The 25,286-nt window shown below is 37.4% G+C and overlaps 4 protein-coding genes across 10 annotated transcripts; 3 read left to right on the forward strand and 1 right to left on the reverse strand.

Annotated features, from left to right (window-relative positions):
* The first annotated feature begins 1,716 nt into the window (after positions 1 to 1,716).
* Positions 1,717 to 2,529, forward strand: LOC143348465 (uncharacterized). Its single transcript, XM_076778689.1, has 3 exons — positions 1,717 to 2,006; positions 2,083 to 2,277; positions 2,355 to 2,529. Exons 1-3 carry the CDS (start codon positions 1,717 to 1,719, stop codon positions 2,527 to 2,529), a joined length of 660 nt encoding a protein of 219 aa, XP_076634804.1.
* A 403-nt stretch (positions 2,530 to 2,932) lies between these two features.
* Med19 (mediator complex subunit 19) lies at positions 2,933 to 5,626 on the forward strand. Of its 4 annotated transcripts, none has more exons than XM_076777729.1 (5): positions 2,933 to 2,950; positions 3,864 to 4,094; positions 4,344 to 4,500; positions 4,564 to 4,663; positions 4,744 to 5,626. In XM_076777729.1, exons 2-5 carry the CDS (start codon positions 3,908 to 3,910, stop codon positions 5,026 to 5,028), a joined length of 729 nt encoding a protein of 242 aa, XP_076633844.1. In that variant the 5' UTR covers positions 2,933 to 2,950; positions 3,864 to 3,907; the 3' UTR covers positions 5,029 to 5,626. The 4 variants fall into 4 exon arrangements, with proteins under 4 accessions (XP_076633844.1, XP_076633842.1, XP_076633841.1 ...); XM_076777727.1 differs by lacking the exon at positions 2,933 to 2,950 and adding an exon at positions 2,967 to 3,350; XM_076777726.1 differs by lacking the exon at positions 2,933 to 2,950 and adding an exon at positions 2,967 to 3,240 and having other exon boundaries at positions 3,405 to 4,094.
* Positions 5,627 to 6,809: 1,183 nt separating this feature from the next.
* LOC143347402 (uncharacterized) lies at positions 6,810 to 14,907 on the forward strand. 4 transcript variants are annotated; one of them, XM_076776521.1, is made up of 9 exons: positions 6,810 to 6,958; positions 7,560 to 7,584; positions 7,735 to 7,913; positions 8,681 to 8,753; positions 9,894 to 9,925; positions 11,927 to 12,060; positions 12,238 to 12,593; positions 14,163 to 14,432; positions 14,594 to 14,907. In XM_076776521.1, exons 1-9 carry the CDS (start codon positions 6,946 to 6,948, stop codon positions 14,631 to 14,633), a joined length of 1,122 nt encoding a protein of 373 aa, XP_076632636.1. In that variant the 5' UTR covers positions 6,810 to 6,945; the 3' UTR covers positions 14,634 to 14,907. The 4 variants fall into 4 exon arrangements, with proteins under 4 accessions (XP_076632636.1, XP_076632635.1, XP_076632634.1 ...); XM_076776520.1 differs by having other exon boundaries at positions 7,560 to 7,913; positions 9,897 to 9,925; XM_076776519.1 differs by having other exon boundaries at positions 6,811 to 6,958; positions 7,560 to 7,913.
* Positions 14,908 to 15,116: 209 nt separating this feature from the next.
* Positions 15,117 to 18,399, reverse strand: Bi-1 (Bax Inhibitor-1). The gene is made up of 4 exons (XM_076776524.1): positions 18,176 to 18,399; positions 16,048 to 16,349; positions 15,576 to 15,901; positions 15,117 to 15,485 (listed from the first exon to the last, which is right to left on the reverse strand). Exons 1-4 carry the CDS (start codon positions 18,220 to 18,222, stop codon positions 15,450 to 15,452), a joined length of 711 nt encoding a protein of 236 aa, XP_076632639.1. The 5' UTR covers positions 18,223 to 18,399; the 3' UTR covers positions 15,117 to 15,449.
* Positions 18,400 to 25,286: the final 6,887 nt, after the last annotated feature.

Raw genomic sequence — 25,286 nt, forward strand, 5'->3', positions numbered from 1 at the left:
CTATCTGAGGTATGAAAATAAATCGAACTGCGATATCGTGATATTCGAACGGTAATAACTTCGACTGCAACGCCGCCTAGGGAGCTGACGTAAACTGCAGAAGATCGGATTACTTAGCGCCTCTTCACATCGCGACTGAGCACGATGACGTCGATCTGATACAGTTGCTTTGCGATCAGCCTTCCGTTGATATCGAATCGAAGACGAAGCACGGTAACCGTTTCTAAACCGTATTTGCGTTTCATATTATACAGGGTGTTCGCCCACCCCTGGGAAAAATTTTAATGAGAGATTCTGGAGGCCAAAATGAGACGAAAATCAAGAATACTAATTTGTTTCTTATAAAAGAATTTTTTTCTCGAAAGTGCGTAGGATTTCGGGAGTACGTGTATTGACCGAAAATGATTGTAATTGACCCCTGCAACCAAAACTAATTTTTTTAGAACGATTTGAAATCTTTTAATTTCGTCGAAAAATTTCAACAGCTACTCGAATTTTTTTCTCGAAAATGCGTACGATTTCGGGGGTACGTATATTGACCAAAAATGATTGTAATTGACCCCTGCAACCAAAACTAATTTTTTTAGAACGATTTGAAATCTTTTAATTTCGTCGAAAAATTTCAACAGCTACCCGAATTTTTTTCTCGAAAATGCGTAGGATTTCGGGAGTACGTGTATTGACCAAAAATGATTGTAATTGACCCCTGCAACCAAAACTAATTTTTTTAGAACGATTTGAAATCTTTTAATTTTGTCGAAAAATTTCAACAGCTACTCGAATTTTTTTCTCGAAAATGCGTACGATTTCGGGGGTACGTATATTGACCAAAAATGATTGTAATTGACCCCTGCAACCAAAACTAATTTTTTTAGAACGATTTGAAATCTTTTAATTTCGTCGAAAAATTTTAACAGCTACCCGAATTTTTTTCTCGAAAATGTGTAGGATTTCGGGGGTACGTGTATTGACCAAAAATGATTGTAATTGACCCCTGCAACCAAAACTAATTTTTTTAGAACGATTTGAAATCTTTTAATTTCGTCGAAAAATTTCAACAGCTACCCGAATTTTTTTCTCGAAAATGCGTAGGATTTCGGGAGTACGTGTATTGACCAAAAATGATTGTAATTGACCCCTGCAACCAAAACTAATTTTTTTAGAACGATTTGAAATCTTTTAATTTCGTCGAAAAATTTCAACAGCTACCCGAATTTTTTTCTCGAAAATGCGTAGGATTTCGGGGGTACGTGTATTGACCAAAAATGATTGTAATTGACCCCCACAACCGAAAATATTTTTTCCAAAATGATTTGAAATTTTTTAATTTAATTTTTTAATAACTTTTTAACGAAGCCTCAATCAAAAAATTGACATTCTTGATTATCGTCTTATTTTGGCCTCTAGAATCTCCCATTAAAAATTTTTCCCAGGAGTGGCCGAACACCTTGTATATTCCTATCTCTGAGGACTGAACAATAATTGATTGTCGAAACGAATGTCGATCGCGTTGCTAACAGAAACAACGTAACTACGAAACACCATAAATCAGGGTATGATTAGTACAATCTCCTTGTTAGATGCAACAAGCTTAAAATTATATTTTATCCATGATATTTGTAATATACTGCTCTGGTGCTTTAAGCTTGCCAGTTATTGACGCACTCACCGTAATTTGCGTAGATCGAACGTTCCTCGAACTAATCGTAAGTCCAAATGAGTCAGTTTTGTACAGGTTTGACGCCGCTCCACAAGGCTGCGTTCCTCGGGCACACGAACGCCCTCGAAAAACTGCTCGAAAATGGCGCCACAATAGACTGCACGGACAGCTTAGGCCGGTCTCCGTTGCACTACGCTACTCTTCAAGAGAATATCGGGAGCGCCACTGTGCTGTTGACAAACAATGCGAATATAAACGTTTACGATGTCTTTGACGAATGTCCACTGTACACCTGCATTTTGCGAAGGCGGTCTTATTCTATGATTAAATTGCTACTGTCCTTCGGGTATATAAACCTAACTTAAACTAAGCCCTTTTCGAATCTTTCGAACGCCATATTCGAATCACTCTCGATTTCGTAGAGCAACGGTTTCGTCCGCGCCTCACAAAAGCTCACTAGGATTGCTACTCGAGATTGTTTTGTCTGCACGAAGCATATCGGATCTGTACATATTGGATCTTCTGTTTCAAAACGGGGCAGATTTAAATACGACAGATATCGGTTTGCGTACGCCGTTGCATATAGCTGCCATGACGGGGAATTTGATGTTGGCTCTGTTAAGTACACGTACAAAATAGTCGCGTATCGAGAGATTACGAATTGCGTTTTGACGATGTTCGTTGAACCATATAGATATCTTGTCGAGGAAGGGGCTGATTTGCATCGGAAAAATCGCAACGGTTATACACCATTGGAGGTGGCTATGGCGTATAAAAATTCCGAAATCATCGAACTAATCGAATACTCGCTTTCGAAAAAATTACAAATAAACTCAACGAGCAGTACGACCAATCTCATTAACGAATAGAATCCTTGGTATAATGTACGCAATTTTATTTCTACAAAATACAAAAGAATTTGTATCTTTCGAAAAATAAAATTTTTTAATCACAGTAAACAAATACTTGATTCTTCGTTAAGTAACATCTATTTGTAGACATGACATATTAATTCACAGCACATCAAAAAACATTACGTCGCGAACGTATAAACCGATGCAACATAAAAGGAATGAAAATCTGAATATTGTTTTCTATTTTTCGATTTACACGCCACTTTTATAATCGTAAACAAATACGTTTGACGGATGCGTTGAGAACGCCCCTAGAATTGCGTTTCACATGCATGCACGTTCCGAACGTGTGCAATTGCGAAACGCAAATATGAAATAATTCGACGATATGAATCGAAAATGTTCCGCTCGATCATACAAAAGTTTCAACGAGAAAGTCAGTACCGTCTTTGAAATTGAAACACATCTTTATAATTTTATTTGTTAGTTTCGTCGACCTGTTGTTTCATCGAAACTGCACATCCTTGAACTTTCCCAAGCATGACACTTACGATGCATCTAACTCGCTTATGGTTGCTTATCTATATACCTGGCTCCGTACATGTCTCTCGATCTAGAAGCAATGTCTAGTTTTCGAAGTGTTGGCTTTTAACGTGATTGTGCGACGTGCTAGAACGGTGTTAAAGAGAGGGATACGGAAAATATGTTTAATCGAGTGGTGCTTCGGTAAGACATGGGAACAAGAAGGAGGGTTTGTTGGTTAGTGGGGATACCCGAAGAAATAATGGATTTAGATGAATTAATATACACGGATTCGTCAAGATATAATTGCGTCAGTATGTACTCGACTAAGTACCGTAACAGTGTAAAATTTTAAAATTGATTTCTAGTTTAGAAGCAGAACTCTGTTCGTGATGTCTTGCTAGTGACAACAACAGTTTCCGTTTTGTACGAATTGTAACCTACGAACGAAACCGAAATGAGTGATACGATCAAGATGTTAACGAAACGATCAATCGGTATCTCAACCAATTTGTGGGCGAGTAGATTGTGGTGATGATCGTTGTGCAACCCCAAATATTCATATTTCGTGAAATTGAGTTGGAAAAAAAAAAAAAGAAAATCTTGAAACGTTTCTTATATATTGTACACTGATTGTATAACTTATCAAATTATGTATCCCCTTTGTCGCTGTGTTGCATGGTGCCTGTACACAATAATACGAAAATTATGTGTTCGTTGTGCATTGTTGTAGTAGCACCAAGTTGTACTTGGATGCTTTAGTAAAGCATAAACATACGTTGGTTAACCAAAACAAACTTTAAACGATTATTTGTGCTCTCTGCTAGAGCTCATTAATTGTAGTGAAGGTGCCATGAAGTAAAATCAAAGGATGATGATGGGCGATCAGTTTCGTAACAAAGTGGAGCAATATTCACCAAAGTCATCGCCCAGGGGTGCACGTTCCCCTGTTGTTTCGCGTCAGGATTCGACAGGGACCCTAAAGACAACCATTTCCCTGGGAAAGAATCCTTCTATTGTCCATAGTGGGCCATTTTACTTGATGAAGGAACCCCCTGGTACAGTTTCTCTCTTTTTTCTTTACATTATATTGGGTTGAAAAGAAAGTTACCTCTTGGTGTAATTACAAGTATATTTCAAGTATTTCATTTCTGTTCTTTTGCTGTTAACCAGTTAACTGTGTTAACTGTGTGGAAAAGTGCCAGGATTTTTTGTCATGACCAGTTTTATAAAATAAACCTATCTTTTTGATGCAATATTTTAACAGTGACGTTATTTCCAACAAATTTACATTGTGCCTTTTTCAGGAGAAAGCGAACTCACAGGGGCAACAAATTTAATGGCCTATTATGGCCTAGAACATTCTTATAGTAAATTTAGTGGAAAGAAACTCAAAGAACAACTTTCCTCCTTTTTACCTAATTTACCTGGAATCATAGACAGACCGGGTCATCTAGATAATAGGTATGTTAATGTAGTGTTCAGAAAGTTCAGAAAAAAATTATTGTGTTTTTATCTTTTTTTTAGCTCATTGAGATCCGTCATCGAAAAACCCCCGATAGGTGGAAAAGAATTGTTACCATTGACCAGTGTTCAATTAGCTGGCTTTCGTTTGCATCCTGGGCCTGTAAGTAGATTTGATTTCTAAAAAATGATGTATCGCGTGAAATATTTGAACGAAACTGATAAATTATGTTTTTTTCATAGTTACCGGAGCAGTATCGCTATGTCAATCAAGCTCCACAAAGAAAACATAAGAACAAACATAAAAAGCACAAACACAAACCGGGCGAGATACCTAGCGGTCAGGAAGCAACGACAACGGACATTGGCGGTTCGGATACTCACGAAAAGAAGCATAAAAAGCAGAAAAGACACGACGAAGAGAAAGAAGCTAGGAAGAAACGTAAGAAGGAGAAAAAGCGTAAAAAACAAAAGCATAGTCCCGAACACACCGGAGGATTAACACCGTCTCAGCATTCCAATTCGTGATCTTTAATCTTACCCTTTCTGTTTGTATCCGACTTTTGACCTGACATTACGATTTTTATAGGCGCAATTAAATCCCCTTATTTCTGTTAAGAATACACACATGTACAGACAATTATTAGATCTAAATATCTTCGTAAATTATAATTGAAATATTCAATTTATGTAATTTTTTTTTTTTCTTTTTTCTTTTGAACTTACTTATTCGTTCCCCTCGTTTCATGCCCTTTTAAATAGTATACTTTCAATCGATACCTGATCTTTCGCGATAGCAAAGTGTTAATTTTTATTTTGTTTATGTTTGAGGATGATAAATACTTTCTTACAGAAAATTGTACACTATGAGTATGTAATATAGGATCGACTGTGTAAAATGTATTTGTGTTTCACGTGTATAAGTATGTACACAGTTTACGTGCGCTGCAATATACTGTTTAGCCCATCAAGAGTATTAATTTCTCGAAAGAAATTCATTCGATCCTTCATTTTTACAATTTCTGATCCCCTACTGATATTTCAGAAAATTACGAATGAACCGCGAAGAAATTAAGAATCTTGATGAGATAATAGGATATAGGTTCGAATCGTTAGTGTAAACAAGGAGTATTACTGTTCATGTAAATATTATGTATTGAAAAAGACAGTAACAGGAAACAAATGTCTCTGCATTAGAATAACGTTTTTTAATCTCGACCATCGATATGCAGTGATGTTTGTTCGCGAACAAAAATGAAAACAAAATATTGCATTGCACTGAAAATTTAAATTAAGTGTAGTATTATGATACAATGGATAATAAAAAAGAATTAAGTTCAAGAGTGATTAAAAATTTGTATGCTTCTTTTTCCTGCGTTATATCTTATTTTTAAAGGAAAATATTAATTAATATCTCTGCACGCACCATTTCAGATTTCATTACGAAGGTACGATGATCGAAATTATACTATTTTACTTTATAATTGTTATAACATTTCGTTTCTTAAAGGTTTTTAATCAGAATTCTGATATAACAGTTTAAGACAGTTCATTTCAGAATCTTTTCGTTCCTTGACAAGAATATACTGATATAATTTCAATTTAAAGGAGTATTTTCTGAAATCGGGGGAGCTTTACGTTGTGAAGAAGACGTTAACAAAAATTTCAAACATCTGTATGTATTGATATATTATTAAAAAAAGATTTAATAATTGTAGGAATATATTCTTGTATCGTTTCAACATTTTTAGGAACGAATTGTTTTGTACGAAGTAAATAAAATTCTCACCATTTAATATCGATGGCATCTATCAATACGTGGTGATGTTATCTTGTTCAGGGCCGTTTCTGTGTTGTTGGTCGCCTAGGTAACAAAACAATATCGTCCTTATTAATAGAATAATATTTAATTAAGAATTTGATATACAGCGTTTGTTTTTAAAAATCTTTGATTGCTTTATGTTTCGTTTTCTTTTTTTTGTATTTGTAATACATTACTCTCCAAAATTTAACTTTTATTTAGTGTAAAAATGTTGCAAATTTTAGTACTAACATTTCCTTTGTTTTATAAGAATTGCCATTTTCTTCCACTATTTTACCATAAATGATTATATTACATCGAGAAAGATAAGTTTCCGTTGAAGCAAGTACAATTTTAATTTTGTTCGCGCAGTACTGCTTTCCATGCCACTGTGACGGTTTAGATTTTAGATTTGAATTCGCAAATATTACCACTGTAGTCAATCGAGGTCGAAATAATTAATGCATTCGCAGCGCCATCTGGGGAGGAAGACTTCCGTTCTTCGTGCTCGACATCCGGCAATAAAACGCCGAGTTTGACCATTGAGCTCGGCTCGTTCAGAATCGTCGTTGGAAAGTCGCTCGGTTCCCGCCATTACGTGCTTTTTCTACCGTGTAGCGATTTGATTACCGGAGGAAGGCACGATGACGGACACCCGTAAGTAAACCGAAATTGTTAAATTCTTACATTTAAATCACTAAATAAGTGTTCCAGTAATAGAATATCGCTTTCTTCGAGCCCTGTATTCCATTAGACTGTCTGAGTAATGTATTTCAACCTAACTTCTACGAATGCCACGTTTAGTCTTCTAACTTCGCAATTAATCGACATTGTGAATCGTTCCATGTAGAAATACAAAATGGAAAATCGTACGAAACGCTACAAAATGAGGAATTAAAACACAAAAAAAACTGTTGGAACGTTTCGCGTCCCTGTGTGTTCTATGTGCGAGCTTTATTGATCGGCATTTCAAGCGTCTCATCCCACTATTCTACTCCATTTTGTTATTCGATTTTGGCATATTTTTTCATTGTCGTTTTCAGTTTATCCCAAATTATTCGATTTTCTTTATCTCAACTTGCTTTAATATTTTTATGCGCCGAACAACGAGGAAACTCGATTTATGCGATAAACATTGTCCAATTTTGTTGGTAAAATAATAAATACGTAATTCTGAATTATGCATAGGAAATATTTCGTTTCGCGAACGAAAGCTATGTTTTGACAGTGTTTAACAATGTTCAATTATCCGTTTCAGAGTATTCAAATTACCAGCAACAGGGGTACAATCAGTACAGCCAGCCACCACCTACTGGTGGTCAGGATACTTCGTATCCGCCACCATCTAGCGGTGGTGGCGGCTATAATCAGTATAGCCAACCACCACCAAATACTGGAAGCAACTATGGCAGTTACAACAGTTACAATTCCAGCGGTGGCCCAGACTACAATCAGTCGCAGAGCCAGAATTACAACCAAAACAGTTATGGCAGCGGCAGTGGTTCTGGAGGTAACAGCGGCGGTGGTGGCAGTTATGGTGGAAATTATGGACACGGGGGAGGAGGTAGCGGCGGTTATAATCGCAACAATTCTAGTGGAGGCTATGGTGGAGGTATTGCTATATATAATTAGAAGCATAAGTCTGAAATTATAAACAAGTCAATGACACAGATTGATGTTTACACATGCTCGCGATTAACACTAGATTTACGGACATTGGCTGCACATATTTTTATCGAAAACCATCATGGTTTATAGTTATGATCAAATGCAAGGTAAAGAATTTCACAGACTGTTCGCAACAACAGCGACAACAAAACATGATCTTTGTTTGGTGATCGGTTTTTGTCCATGAAAAGCAGCACCAAACATCGCAAATTGAGAGCAACAGTAAAAAAAATATGTTACAAATTCGCAGTTGTAGCGAAAATTTATCGCTGTAAAATGTTTTACGTCGGTTTGCGGAATTCTTAAGTCGTTAACAAACAATATTTATGAGTACTGTAACTTTAGGTATGGAATCTGAAACTCGTCAAATTGGCGGGTTTCGTGAATCTAGTGTTAAGTAAGATATTGTATTTTATCGTAATTGTAAAAAGTTTTCGATTTATGGTTTGAAGCATTGTAACTTCGTGAAAAGAAGTCGTGGAATAGTCTTTGTGGGATTATTTTGAAGGCTGAATAGCCTAATTTTGTATCCCTACATAGAAATTAAAAACTACAGTACAGTTTGTACTTATCTAAGTTTCGTGATTTTTAAGTAAAAATCGATTTATAAACGTGTGAGTTCAATTATCGAGGTGTAACAGTTACGATAAAATGCTCTGAAGAAATTCTGTCGACGAACGAAAAGTCTAAATTGTTTATTGTGTATACCAGGCCAAGGAGGAGGTGGTGGCAGTAGATATGGCGATCGTGGGGGATACAATGACCGCTCTGGCGGTGGCTACAAGTAAGTTCATTTCTTACATTACATACGTATACATATATGATGAAGGCGAGGGAAGTTATAAAGCAAATAAAAAAAAAAAAAAAATTCCGATATATGTCCACAATAATGTTCGGTGGGAAGGTAATACATTCATTGAATTAATCAAGGTATGAAATGAAGTTCCTTATGACAGTAATGAAAACTTGTTGTCTCTTTGCAAATGGTTTTTATGCCCTTTGGGCGTTAATATGTTTGAAGTGTGCCTACAGGTTTAACACACAGGTATAACTGGTAAAGGTAAAAACAGGTTGTATATGACAAATGACGTAAAATGGTAATAATGTGTGATATGTTCTGATTCTGCATCGCTGCAATAAGTATAAACACGATGCGCATATCATAAAGGTTTCGCATCGATCATACCTGTAAAGCGGTTAATACTGCCACTGGGGCCACTGTTGTTTTAAGTATTACTATTTTAGGGTTATTGAAATCGACTAGACAATCGAAAGACGTTCAAAGTTTTTGTAAGAGATTGCAGTTACTTACATGATCAAGAAATAGCATTTCTAAGTTGAAATTTCAATGAATGCATTTGACGTTCGTTCGGTACGTTTTGACTGTTTCCTAACGTAACGGTTATTCGTTCGATACAATTAATTACTTTTTATTTTAAGAAATATCACGATAAACTTTATTTTTCTTTTTTTTTCCTTTTCTTTCGTTTCAAAGCCAGTAATACGATGCATATGCTTTCGTAGATCGATCAGTAGTAATCTCTTACCATTAAACTTTCAAATATACAATGTTTGTATACATCTGGTGAATAGGATAATGTTTTACAGAGAATTGCCTTGACCAATTTATTTTGAGCAAAGGCCGTTAATAATGCCTGTGCGAAAAGCGCTGCTTTGTTCTCGTTCTTTTCTCGGTATCGTTACCACGATATGTAGGTAATTTTTTGCATGCCGGACGCGACAGACTAACATGACGAGAGGACGTGACTTATCCTAGTATTAAGTAATATGGTGACTACAGACATTTAGACAGTAGGTACATCAAGAAGAGAGGTGGCGAGCAGCATTTGATTCGCCATGCATCGATCGATCGATCAGTCTGTCCATGAGTCAACTCATTGGTATATCTGCTTCTGTGTTTTAGCAGTGGCGGTGGCCGTGGTGGTTATAACAAAGGTAAATGCACCAGACTGTCTGTACAAGTCTGGTGCTATTCAAGCTTTCACTCTAATATTTACAATCTAAATACTCGGTTACTTGTATTATATGAAAGGGCTGCTATGCAACATTGTTAGGGGTGTATTTTTTCTCTGGCAACTTAACGTTTGTCCGGAATTTTTTAACGTGTTTAAAAAAAAAAGAAAAAGAAAAAGATAGGGTAATTACTATGATGTTACTGCAGCATTATAAGAGCTGCTTTGATCACCAATTGCTTTTTCCAATCAACGGCAAGAGTTTGTCTATGCGTATTACAAAATTCATATTGGAAACAGGTGACATCGCTCTTCGTATAAAAGATAGTAATTGGGGATGCTCGATTCTGAATCGATCTTCCTGCGATAGAAACAAGTATTTTTACTAGTTTTTTTTTCAATTAGACATTCTTATGATTTCCATAGTGGCGATCATTCTAAAATAAAAGAAAAAAAAATCAATAATTAAAAACATGGCGACACTTTGAAGTTTGAAAATAGAATTTTTTCCCCATCTAAATTCGTCAAATTGTATTTTTCGATAAAATGTTTTAAGAAAGTCGCTTTTTATAAAAGTTTCCAGTAAAATACGTCTTCAAACATCGTTTTGGCGGAACTGTTATTTTCAAAAGTAGACAATATTCTAAATAATAAACAATGAATTGTGTACTACTTAATGTCTGATTAATTTTTCCCCTTTTTGGTGTTTCAAGTATAAATATGCAGGTTTAAAAACGATTTTGCAAGACTTGAGTTTTCGGAATTTTAATTTATAATTGACGGAAGAGGTTTCTTTTTTAAAAGAATCGAACATCCCTAAATAGTACAACAGAAATTATATTAAATAATAATAATCGTCTGTCATAAATACGAATGCGCTATGCGCTTGTAACGTTAAATCTCGCTTTCCTGAGCATCGTCTAAAACATGGAACAGGGCGTTTCGTATAAACGAACATCGCATTAGAAATCAAAAGTTAAATAAGCGAAGTATTTTTGGTAAAATATTTATCCACAACGTACATCAGCATTTGTGCTGCTCGCACGCATACTCCAATACTTTTAAACATGTGTCAGGATAAGATTAAACATAAAAGGCAGCTGGTGAACTAACTACCTATCCCTGATAAATCGAGGCTTCCCCAAAAAAGTATGTTATAGGTAAATGGTAAGGGTAAAAGTAATGTTGCAGCCCTTTTGTATGTTAAGCTGCAACCTTGTGTTCTCTACGTATCATTATATGCTACTAAGAATGTTAGGTCAATGAGTACTAATATTTTTGTTAATGCACGGGTATAAAAGAATGCGATATATTCTAAAGTCGGTAATTCTATACAATAAAGGTGTTACAAGATATTGTATAAGTGTAATAACTGAAGTACTATGAATCGACAAAGTAACAGACCTCGAATATCGTTAAGAAGGAATGTATCATGTACGGGTAGGCCAGACAAAATTTACGTCTTCGTGGGGTAAAAACTAACATGAAATTAATAATAGTGTATGTTCCTAAACATACATGAATTTAAAAATTCTTAATGTATATCGCAGGAGGAGTTCTTTTCGCTTGGGAAAAGATCATTGAGAAAGAAAACGAATAATTTCAATTTTCAATTGTTAAAACCGATAATAACATTTAAGCATATTTAGTTATTCTTCGAGGAGAAAAGGAGAAAAGTAATTTAAACGTTTAAAACAGCTTAACGTTCGAAAGTAATAGTGTTTAGGCGTAGTTATAACTTGTATAATAAAAAAAAGAAATTGTCCTAAACGCGAACTGGGTGCGGAATTCCAAATGGCTTGCAATATTTAATTATTCCTCCAAGGTGTACTGTTTTTGTTAGCTGTTTTCAACCCGACATAAAAGTTTTCCACTCGTTTAGCTTAGATTTGAGTAGGTTTAGGGACAAAGTAGATTTGCAAGTATTATTCCTACTTCGTGGATCGTGGTACCAGAACACTTTTTAACTCTTATTACATTGCAGGGGGCTACGGTGACCGTGGCGGTGGCAACGATGGAATGGTTACTCAAGAAGATACTATATTTGTATCTGGTATGGATCCTTCAATCTCAGAGGAAGAAATTTGCGAACACTTCGGAGCGATTGGTGTAATCAAAGTACGTTCATGTTCTTACAAGGTCGAAACTTCATCATGGCGTCTTAGAAAATATTGCGTATTTTAGCCATCTCCGATCGTTGTTTACTAACAATCAAAACGAACGCAGTATTTTGTGGGACGTTGTAACACATCGCATATGCGAGAAGAAATAATACGAACGTTGATAATTGTTTAGCATGATAAGCGTACTGGCAAGCCAAAAGTGTGGATGTACAAAGACAAGAACACGGGCAAATCGAAAGGCGAAGCCACCGTGACTTACGATGACCAGGACGCTGCGCGTTCGGCGATAAGCTGGTTCGACGGGAAAGAATTTAAAGGGCGTACTATAAAAGTACAAATTGCTCAACATAAGAGTAACTGGCAAGGCAACCGCAGTGGCGGAAGTCGAGGCGGCGGTGGTGGCGTCCGAGGCCGCGGTGGTTTTGGCGGCCGCGGGGGTGGTGGCGACAGAGACGATCATCACCGTGGAGGCAGTGGTGGCGATGATAGACGTGGCGGCGATGGAGCTGGTCGTGGCGGAGATTGGAGGTACGCATTGTTTCTCAAATTTATATTACATAATTCATATAGAATGCCCCGTTTAAATCGACCATGTTAAACATACAAAGTGTTTGGCTACACCTGGGAAAAATTTTAATGGTAGATTCTAGAGGCCAAAATAAGACGACTAGTTCGATATTGAAAAAATATTATATTATGCGAAACAAAGTACAAAAATGTCGCGGTGTTGAATTAATCCAATATTATTTTATGTATAAAGATTATCATACAAACAGGCGGTCATCTATTGAATACAATTTTAGGCAAGTCACGCTTACGAAAGTTCGACTTTGTTACTGCAGACAAACAATGGATGGCCACGTATTCTTACAAAGTCTTTACACATACACTAATCGATATAAAGTTTCGCGATAATTCATTCTTCATTTTACCTTTGAGCATAAAATGTAACCGAAAGAAAGAAATTTATTTTCTGTTTGGATGTGTGGATCGTAATGTATAAATGGAAAAACTTACTTCTTTTGTTCTAACTCAGAACGATCGATTAAATTTTATTCACTGAACTTACGGAGAAGCCAAACGCAGTATCTTATTACTCATGTCAGGATTCTTCAAATGTATAACTAATGTCATTACATCACTAGTCCAGAGTTACAATGTAACTTCAACAAAATTAACTGTAGGAAACTAGTATTAAATTTATGCAAAGCATGGTTCTCCTCAGAGACTGTTCAAACTTCGATTAGCAATTTAATCTAGCATATTTTTTTATTAAGAGGTCATTGAGCAAGTAAAGCAAATTAAATTACTTTGTCTGCAATATGATTGGCAAAGTATCAGTTATCAGAATATATCAATAAATGGAAAATGGGTTAAGTAGATATTAATTTAAGATAAATAAGTGCGACGTCCAATGATACATTCGCCAAAAGTTACCGACCAACCCAACAACTGTGTATGACAGTATATGTATACTGTTCCTTTTTCCTATTAGAAAACCATAAAACGTGGCAAAAATTCAGCTAATGAAGAAATTAACATATTATGTATCTGGGTCATATTAGTATGCCTTCCGTGGCTACTTTCCAACGATCAAAGGCGGCCACAAACGGTCGCTTATAGCATTGGAATCTTACATTCCTTTGTTATAGTATATCTCACTTATCTCGATTTTCTTTTAGATTTATTTGCTTTATCCTATCTCACTCCTAGAAGTACTTTAAATTATTGACTCTGCAATCTAGAGTTTTAAAGCGATAGAATGAATAAAAATATCACGAAGATATTACGTACATACTGATAATAATTATATCCAGTGTATATCATTATTCCTAAACAAATATAAATCAGCAAAAGGAGGTAGACGATTTTTAGTGTGACTGACTCTGTCTGTGCGTGTGTGTTCTCCGTTTTATTTAGTTCTATACATTATATTATGAAGTATAGTGTACTGTGTGGTGTGACTCACGTATACATGACCCGAGGAAAGAAGAATGGCTGAATGAAAGTAACAAGGTGTTCGTCTCTTTACTTATCGAATGGCCATCACATTCGAGCTTCTATAAATGATTTTCTTTGTAACTTGTGTTCACGTAGGTGTCCCAATCCCGAGTGTGGTAACACAAATTTCGCCTGGAGAGATCAATGCAATCTCTGTAAAAGTTTGAAACCAGAAGGTGCTGGCGGCGGTGGAGGCGGCGGCGGGGGTGGTGTACGAGGTAACCGTGGCGGCGATCGGGGTGGCCGAGGAGGTTTCAGAAGCGACAGAGGTGGCCGTGGAGGCGACAGGGGTGGCCGAGGAGGTGGTTTCCGCGGTGGAGACAGGGGACGAGGCGGTCGAGGTGGACCCATGAGAGGAGGCGGCGGGTTAGTTGCTTTAAATTAGTTTCTAACGTTAGATGAGCTTATTAGGAAGTTAGTGGTCGTGTTTACTTAGAATTTGTGTTTTCTGTTTCCGCAATCACGGAACAGGAGCGACGACGGATTGTTAATTTCGTGTTTGAGCGTTTTTGGTTTTTCTTTTGCAGCCGAGGAGACAGAGACAGGGATCGTCAACGTCCTTATTAAATAACATTCAAAAAAAAATGATTGGTAAAGATCACTCATTGACATACTGTACACATTTTGTACACAGTTTTGACGTATGTACATTATTCGCAAACACAGAAATCATTGTGTTACCAACTCCATTATCATCGATTTATTTCTTCGTACATTTTTTATATTCATAAAGATCGATGCGTGACGCGTAATTTTTGTTTTCTATACGCATGTAAATGATAATAATCATACGTGTAAAGTTACAATTTTAATAAATAAGACTTTAGTCCTGTAACAACGACATCTTGGTATTTCCTTTCCTGCGTTTAACATGTTCCGTGCCCTACTAACTTTTGGTTATTCTAACGTCGCTACGTGACTTTGCGAAAGAGTAAAAGAAAGAATCTTTGGAAATTTGTTCGGTTCGAGTGAAAATTCCAAGTAGTTTTGATTTACCTTCGTTTTTTTTAGTTTAGATTTACCTTCGCCTGATCAAAAAAAGCCCAGGAACGCTGGGAAATTTTGTTTATTGAAAGATAAAAATATAGTACAATAAATTTATGTCTATGTATACATGTATATAAATCTAGTAGATAATAGGTAATTAAAAAAAAAAAAAGAAGAAAATGATAACTAAGGAATTGGAAATTAATATTATTATTGCGTTTATACGGCCAACGCGTACCTAAAATTTTCCTCGACGGTAATGGATAAGCTGTATTATTTTAAATTCATTTTATCGTAATAAATATATGCATTATGTATGGATAGATTAAATGAAGACCTCTAATTCATGGATTTACTTGAATGGTATGATATTTTACAATTTCCTTCGTTCCCATTTTACTCTTTGCGTTGTTTGCGTTGTTTTGATATCTCCTGTAAAAGAAAAGAAAAATTCAAACGATAAGCAACCCAGTTCGAAACCTAAAACGCGCGGCGACGCTGCTATCGCGTGTTGATCTTTACCTTTTTTGTGAGGATGGTAAGAAGCTGGCGGAAAATAGTAAGGAAATCGATGAAGAGTTCGAAGGAGTGCAGAACAATATCTTTGCTTCCCGCGGTGAACTTCTCGATGATCAACTGAGTGTCGTAAATTACGAAACCGCACACCAAGAACAACATAGCGTACGAATCAATTTCGTACAGTATGGACCAATCTAGGAAGGTGTTGACAAATGCCAACATAATTAGAACATTCAGCAAGCTAATTAAGGTACCGCTCAGGTACAGCCAACTACCCCGTTCCACCAGAAGAGCTGAGATACTGAATGATACGAATACAACCGTTGTCCCTGAAAAATTAATAACACCATTATACCACGAGATAAATTCATAGTTTCGATAACAGAAACATATTGATCGAGTCCTAATAGTGCTCGTACCATGAGTATCGCTAATTGTTGGCAAACATTCTGAATAATACGCCGTGACGTCTTACCCATTAATGCAGTCACTATGATACTCGGATTGATAGTAACGACCAGCTTGAGCAAAGGATGAAAGCAGACCCCGGACAGAAATGCGAACCCCAACAGGTAGCATAATCGTAATTTCGGATTTTTCCCGTTGTCCGGCAAGGTCGACAAACGAAGAAGCAACGCAATCGAGCCAAGGGTCGTCAATATATTACCCTGCAGGAGATCTGTGTAGAGGTGACCACATGCTCCCGCCGCGGCCGTCACTGTCGACAAGGACAGGCAGGCGTAAACATTTTTCAGGTGTTGCCTGACTGGTGCTTCGCTGCAATCAGAAAAAAATCCATTGTTATCTTAAGTACACATAAACTGCCGTTGTGACTAACAAGGTGAACGCGAGTAGACCTTCGGGTCACCGATTTTAACACTCTCGATGCCGCGAAGGCCGTATTTGCCCCACTCTGGGACTTCCCGTTCACGCTGTTCGATATTTTCGACTTTTGAATGCAACAATGTTTTACGATATTCAATAAAATCATGAACACAATTATCACACGGTGTATCGTGCGTTTCCTAATTCTTTTTTTAAACTTGTTACACGAGTACAAATTCTCCTACATCCAATGTAGCCGTACGCCCCCACACCATTAAACCACTGCCCCCATACTTCACAGTAGCTTGCAGATTACTTTGATTTGCTTTGGTACTGGGTTCTTTCCATCTGATTCAAGTATAGTCGTATATATTATAAGCAGGTAAATTAAGATATTAAAAACTTGAGTAAGACCTTTACCTGTTATGATACCTCTAAAAATGGCAACACTAGATAAAATATTTCTTTGTATGGCCCTGATTATGGTCTAAGGCCCTTAGCTACTTGTATTTCTGCCAATTCGCTTGTTTTGGGAGCTGAAACGTGTAAACTTTGGCACCCACTCGAGTTTACAACCTCGCTATATTGTGGACTATACAATGAATTTACTTTCATTCCTTTTATCGTAAACACAAATGTCAGATGAACTTTTGAATCTTTCTCAGCTATATTTATAATTTTTCTTTTCACCCAGATTGTCAGTCTGGAGGAACAATTACTTCTAATGTGTGATTTCCAACATTTGTTTCAAATCATTTTATGACAGAACGGAGAGTACAAATTTAATATCACTTTTCTTTCTTGAATTGTAATTTCTATTACTTTTTTAGCCATTGTTACTCTGTTTTAATCCCACGACTAGTTAAAATCTCTAGCTTCTCTGATCGGGTTGTACCTTGAGAATTCTTCTCATTATACTATTATTATTACTAAGTCAGTGAATAAAATTTATTTCTTTATAAATTATTTCATTAGGAAAGACTAACTTTTAGTAACGTTGATATAATTACGTGTAAAAATTTCTTATTTAACAATATCATGCAATTATACTCAGAAAAACGTTACTGAATGTTTTGATGACTTTCAGAAACTACTATTATAGTGTGACATTTAAGAGAACTTCGTTCTCGGATGGTATCGTAAAAAGACATCATTTAAAAATGTCACGTTATTAATCTCGGTGTTGCATCAATTACGAAGGTCTCAATCGAATGACGCGAAGTGTTTACGGAAAGTTTACGTTTAACAAAGTGTTAATGTGAGGGTAAACATGTAGGACGGGGCACGGGTTGTCGAGGAATAATTTCGAAAATTGTATAATGAGGTTTTACGAGCGTCGAAACTGTAGATTCACGGCGTGATGTATTCACGACGCACGTCATAGTGACTATGCTCGTACACGAAAAGTTTTCTACATCAAATATTCAAATTAATGAAGTTCTAGAATATACGTGGACGATTTAAGGTCGCGCAAGATATACCAACAAAACGTTGATAAGAAAAGATGCAAATCACGATAAATAATATTCAAAACGACGCCTGGGGAAGAATATTCGACGCTTTTATTACGATACAAAACGTTGCTATAACGCTGATACGAGTTACATCATCACGGTCATTACGTTTCGGAAACAGAGCGTGAAAAATAATATAATTAAACGCGCCGACGACGAATGGATTCGCGGCGAAACGAGAACGGAACTTAGCAAACGTTATCGCGCAGATAGCAATTGCGCTCGAGATTTTGCAGCATTCGGACGACGAGAACAAATACTCACAGTCTGTTGGAGAAAGCGTTCACGAACGTGTTTACCAACGTAGCCATAATTTCGTTGCTTGGTTCTAACAACTCGCTTTACGATTCACACCGCGATCCGTCGAACACAGTTGCTTTCCACTTATATAAAACGAGAATAATCATAAACCCTTGAAGTAGTCTCCTTTTCGTGGACACGTCAGTAACATATCTGTGCGTAAATTTTGTCGTCGGCACTCCCGATTGGTCGACGTGCCCCTTGAAATTTTACGGGACGTCAGTTTCACACGACAATGACAAAGAATCGTGTCTCCCATACAGCAGACAGAAATAAACGATACCTACGCGCGACGATCTCGCCGCTAGATGGCTGCCACGAACAGTCGATTCTCGCAAGTTTACGAACAGCAGAAATTCGATTAAGCAGGAAATCTTTCGACGTCGAAAGAGGGAACCGAATACTTTATCAAGGGCAATGTTCGTTAATCGTGTGGACCAAGTTTTCTACGCTTATCAGAAACTGAAATTTAATGCCAATCGTAATATTTATGGGACGAAACATTCGCCATCTATCCGACGAAATTGCAATCACTGCTTTTCGTAGAGTCATGGTCATGGAGTAGGTACAGTATAGATCCAATGCTCTTTCACATCTCGTTTACGATTCTATATTGTCTGTGGTTCGTGTCCCATGAACTGAAGTACCGACTATGCTAAGAATCAGGGTTGTTAATTTTTAAAACAATATACGTAATATAATTTGCATGTAAATTGTGGCCAAGGTACTCTCCATCGTAGTCAACGATCGGTGAGACTTGGGTAATACAATTATTAATGAAAAACTAAATAATATTAGCAGATTGACTGTGATCCGCGTTGCATAGGTTTGAGACATAAAGTTTCTTTACTAGATTAGTTTTGATTCTCATAGTTGGCAGCGCAACAGTCTTATTCCATTCTGTCGTTCCGTTCTGTATATGGCGCCTGTGGCTGTTCATCGTAGTCGGTAAAATAGAAATAAAGCACCACAGACGAGGTATACGAGTAGACCTTTCACCCAATGTATCTTTTCGGCTCATTTTTCTAAGGCTCTAGAGCCTCATTACCATTTTCGTGTTGCAACATAACCAACAGATTTAGAAATGAATTTCAATCCCTTCCCCATAGTCAACTCACACACTACAGCTGTCTGCCCATCAATACTAATTCAGTAAATAGTTTCATGCATACGACTTTGAGTCTCAACTGCCCAGGCATTTTCATTTTCCAACCCATGTATACCTATTACACATAAACGAGGTAAAGAATAGACCTATCGCTAGTGGGATGAACGCTATCGCTGTACCACGAGTGTCTTATAACATGAGATACACTCGTCCAAAGTGGAACAAAATGTTAAAAAGATCATGCATCAAATTGTAAGGGGATCCTCGTAAGAAGGCTTTAATAGGTCGATGATCAACAATGACTAGCTTATGGTCACTGGTGGTCAACAGTGAGGTTGACATCAAGGTCAGCGAAGGTCCAGTGAAGATCTAGAAATGGTCAAAAAATGGGACCAATCGAAATAGTATTGTTCTCTAGACCAAGCGGTTCTTAACTCTTCACGTTGACACTGTCTCCCCACTCTTCGACTTCCCCACACGAAGACTACCGCTGGACAAATTCTTCAGTACCCCTGGAGCATCCAGGGGGAACGGGTCTCGCGAGCCTACGTCAGGCTATTCGTGGAGGGCTGACCACTGGGGGGACCAGCAGTGACCAGGACTGACCAGGACTGACCAGAACTGACCAGTGCTGACCAGTGCAGATCCGATAACTGACCACTACTGACCACTACTGACCAGTGCCGGACCGTGATGACCACTGGTAAGAACTATTTAAAATTGCTCTCCCCACTTCTATTTTGTCGTTTGATACCAATTTCGTTACAATGACCTGATTTTGCCATGCTTGCCTAACTGATGTTGTTATAATATGAATATTTTCTTACTTTACAGCTGGCCCAGTGGTAACCATCCTATTTGGTAACTATCCTACGTACTGACCACAAGTAGTAAGTCCACTCCACTTATTTGTATTTTATTATTTTTATTTGTTTGTTTGATGTCAATTCAATTTTATTTATCTATCTGATTTTATTTGGTTATTATGAATGTTCCTTTTCTCTGTTTCTACTTTCACATTGTTTGTCGAATTTATGTTATTGCTTCGATATGTATAATATTGCAGGATATAATAATGTATGTTCAATCATATACTATATTTGTTTCTATACAATTTCATGAATTTTTATTATACTGGTTAGAATAAGATTTTTGTGATTACGTTCTTGCTCGAATTCTCGTAATATTCTGCGGAGGTACTTTGATTCTTTCATTTCGTTTGATTGTTTGGTGTCTCGATCCAAGTTTCTTTTGAAAATTCTTTCAACTCTCTTCGTTGGTTGTGCATCTTTCATTGGTTGCACTTTCGTTTGTTTCTTCTTTGACCAACGATCGTTGATCACAGAAAATCTTTATTAATGGAGGGTGGTTGGGAATCGGTTAGGGTTAGGGTTAGGGTTACGGTTAGGGTATCGAATGTTCGTTTTGATATGTACAACATTGTGTCGATGCATATACCATATTTGTTTCGATGACACTGACTAATATAAGATTTTTATTTTTATGTTTCAGCTTCAATTCTTGTAATATGTTGCTTAATTTCCTTTCGTATCTCACTAATATAAATATTACTTTTGATTTCAGTTTAAATTTAGATTAATCGCAAGGACAACGAGGGAGTACGCCACAACCGCCGAAGGACTTCTAATTCCAAGTTGCTTAGTCTTAAGCTTCGTCGCGAATCTTAAAATTAACGTCGAAGATTTCTTTATTATATGTATCTCCGCGTCTGTACCAAGCAATTATTCAATAAGTAGCTTCTCTCTCGCTCGTTCCCTCGTTCCTAGCTTCGGTCACCGCTGTTTCATCGATTGAAACATGTGATCGGCCGTGTATCTGGTCCGAAAGATCTAATCGCCTTCCCTTGGTAAGCTTGGTTGAGGGAAAACGGCACTTCGCTGGAAGGTGTGGAGTTTCCGTATTCTGCGGAAACGCATACCTTCCAGCGGAAGTCGACTCTGTCTCAGGTACTCTCTCTTTGTCAGACAGCCTAAGTCGGGTCCTTCGGGCTCCCGGCGGGTTGCGTTGGAGAAATGGAGACCTCGATTCGGAGTTGCAGTTCTCTGTTTTCTTGTTGAGATCGAGTTAGCAAGGGCAGTAGGTTCGATCCTCGGATCCGCTGCACGGTACAGCATCGCGTCGCGTCGCGTCGCGTATCCCACGATTTAGCTTCATCCCTCTTTTTAACCACATAATTGCTTGGTACAAGGAACTTTGTTTCCTTCTATCTTCCGAATTTTAGCTTCAACTTGACTAGACTTGAGCTTCGACGTTAATTTTAAGTCCCTATTGTATGCGTCTCCCAATATTGCCAAGTAATTATTTAACAAGTAGTTTCTCTCGACTCGTTATCTCGTTTCTTGCTTCGGTCACCACTGTTCCGTTGAACGAAACATGTGATCGGCCGTCCAGTTTGTCCGAAAGATCTAGTCGCCTGCCAATGATAGATCGATTTCTAGAAATAGAAATCAATCTATCAAGGGTAGTGTTGATTCGATCCGAAGATTTGCTGCACGGTTCAGCATCGCGTCGCGTCGCGTCTCCAACAATTTAGCTTCGTCCCTCTTTTAAACAAAATAATTACTTGGCATGACTAATCTAGTTTCTAAGGATGTGAAAGGGAGATCGATGGAACTTGGATTCCATCTATCTCCCTTCGGGTCTCCACTCGCAGCAACCTCCTCGTGGTGAGACCTGGGTAATATTATTTACCGTTTAATTAATAATCGTATCACTCTTAGCTGAGTAATGCAATTATTAATTAAAAACTAAATAATATTAGCAGATTGGCTGCGATCCGCTTTGCATAGGTCATCATAAATATAGAGCTTCTTTGCTAGGTTAGTTTTGATTCTCATTGATTCATCAAAGATTCTAGAGTATTGTCAAAGACGAGGTATGCGAGTAGATCTTTCACCCAATGTATTTTTTCGGCCCATTTTTATGGAGTCTCGAACCCCCATTACCATTTTCGTGTCATTCGCAACATTACCAACAGATTCAGAAATGAATTTTAATCCCTTCCATAGTCAACTCACATGTATTTACTTAACACTACAGCTGTTTGCCTATCAATACTAATTCAGTAAATAGTTTCTCAACTGACCGCCATCCATGAGAAGAGGACGCTAAAATCACCTCTGAATTTTCAGGTCGGTATGGCAGACAGATTTGGCCGCGAAAGTCCATAAGCTGTAAAGTCTGCTCGTATACCTCGTCTGTGAAAGCACCATATGAAGGTACAGCGTATGGTACCAACAAAGGATACTTCAGTATTCATATTTATTTGACGCTGATAACTGAGGTATCTTTTAAATAATCCAATTCCGTCACAGATAAAATTCGTCTATGGTATCGATTATTTCTATTTTATCAATCGCCGATTATTTATCGAACTTGGTTACTTAAAGAACAAATAAAAAGACATTCAAAAATTCTAAGATGGAATAGAAAGGTTTATAATTTTTGAAAATTATGCAACGAACCAGATGTACAGTAATATGAGCATGCAAATAATTTAAGAAATTCGTAACATGGAACGATGCTCGTCAATTTCTGTTATTTCGTGTGATAATGTAATTCTTTTATCATTCTCAATGAAATCCAGAGGCTATTTTTAACCCAACCAAATAATATATTCCGATGTGTCTCAGTTTTACACTAGTTTATTTTTAAATTAATTACTTCGGATCTTGAATACTTATTACATAGTTTTGAATACTACTCTTGCTCTACTATTTTGTGCTAATTACTCTTTGAATGATATGGTATGGGTTCCATCCGCAATTAATTAAAATTATATACGAGATCGCAATCGAAAAAACAATCTTAACGCGATTTTCATAATTTTCGGTAAAAATACGAGGAAAAGGGAACATGGAATTCCTGGTTACGCCGTGACGGCGTGACGGGGTCGAAGATCTTCGTTATTATTTCAGCGAAACGAAGCGTGCATGGGTGCACGCTCGAGTTAGCTCCCGTACGAGTTGTTAACTTCTTCGCGAGGATTCTGACCAATTTATTACGCACAGAATTCAATGCTATTTCTCCAGAATCGACGTTCCAAAAAATTCCGTAAAACTAATCCGTGTGAATTACCAGAGAGCAAAAACTGAGATACGACAAAAGTACAAACCACGTTTCCTATTGACATAACCTATAAGCACACTGCTTTCAACGAGTCTGACGCAACAGTCCAACTTTATGTAATCCTTTAACAAGAGAATCGTTATAGTTATTTTAATTAATTGTGTTGCTTTTATGGTCCATTTAATTTTGACGAAATAAAGACACGAAACTGAAAGTTACAAAAAATCCAAGCAACGTAGTCGTTTAATTTTCTTGAAATATGTATGCTAGGAATAGCAGGATTTATTAAGCAAAATGTGTTTAGTTTAGTTGCAAACAATGTTGCAACACGTAAGTTTAGAGTGCCGGTCACCGGTGACCACCGTGGCAGTTAACCTGTTGAGAAATTCGCAAACCCGGGTACCGTTAATTCGCGAAAACAAAAAGAGTCCCTAGATGCTAGTCACGAGGTAAATCGCGCGGTGAAAAAAAAAGAAAAAAAGTTCCTTCCGCGACGGGAAAGTTTGATCGCGGTTACGTTCCGCAATTAACGATTTAACGTCCGAATCGTCGAGTCACGGAAAGAATTGCGATCGCCATTAACGGCGACGAGAAGCACGACGCTGCATCGAAAATAGTCGGACCGGTTAAGAAAAGTTATTTTATCCTATAAAACGTAATATGGCAGAGCGTTTGTACATTCGTTTGCGTAAAAGGTTCGTAAAACATCGCGATCAGTTTCGGTTGTCCCAATTTTCCAAGCTGCGCGTACGTCGATCGTAACATAACCTCTTCCCCAAGCAGACATTACAGGGTGTTCGACCACCTCTGGGAAAAATTTTAATGGGGGATTCTAGAGGCCAAAATAAGACGAAAATCAAGAATACCAATTTATTGATGGAGGCTTCGTTAGAAAGTTATTAACAATTAAATTCAAAATCTTCAAATCGTTCTGAAAAAATTATTTTTAGTTGGAGGGGTCAATTACAATCATTTTTGGTGAATACACATACCTACGAAATCCTATCCACTTTCGAGAAAAAAATTCGAGTAGGTACTGAAATTTTTAGACGAAATTCAAAAACTTCAAATCGTTCTAGAAAAATTATATTTAGTTACAGGGGTCAATTACAATCATTTTTGGTCATTACACATACCCTCGAAATCTTGCGCATTTTCGAGAAAAAAATTCAGTACGAGTGGAACTTTACACGTTAATAACTCTTTAACAAAGCCTCCATGAACAAATTGGTATTCTTGATTTTCGTCTTATTTTGACCTCTAGAATCCCCCATTAAAATTTTTCCCAGGGGTGGCCGAACACCCTGTATATCGAACTGAAGTTTAATCTCGAATAGTATCTCAATATCGAAATATAATTCGACGTATATTTCAACTGTTGAAAAGATCGGGCATTCGATGCGACGCCCCCGTGCTAGTTCGTACGCGATATTTTTTACATTGTCAGTAGTTGGTGTGCCTGGTCGGCGAACGACAGCAGGGAACAGGGCAAGGAAGAGGACCGAGAATCTCCTTACGGAACGTATGTACGTAAACGAACGTTCGTCACGCATCGCGACGATAAAGCCAGCCAGGTATCTCGGGGATAACGTTACTCCAGGCTGTGTGTACGTGTGTGTGTTGTGTCCTGTAATTCCATTGATGTACTCCGCGGGCAACGTGTTCGAAAAAACCTGCTGGTTTTCACGGTGACGCGAAACGTACGATCGAACGACCGAAAATGTAACCTGCAATGTTCCTTGAACCAGTGAGCAATTCTTAAACTTTTTAAATTCACGTTGAATCTAGGAAATAATGAAATAACTCAGGCTTCGGTATAACGCGTATATTTTAGTAATATTTTGCATAACCTTAAATTCCGTGGAAATGTTCCGGCTG

The sequence above is a fragment of the Colletes latitarsis genome, chromosome 11 (genome assembly GCF_051014445.1).
Source record: "Colletes latitarsis isolate SP2378_abdomen chromosome 11, iyColLati1, whole genome shotgun sequence".
Lineage (NCBI taxonomy): Eukaryota > Metazoa > Arthropoda > Insecta > Hymenoptera > Colletidae > Colletes > Colletes latitarsis.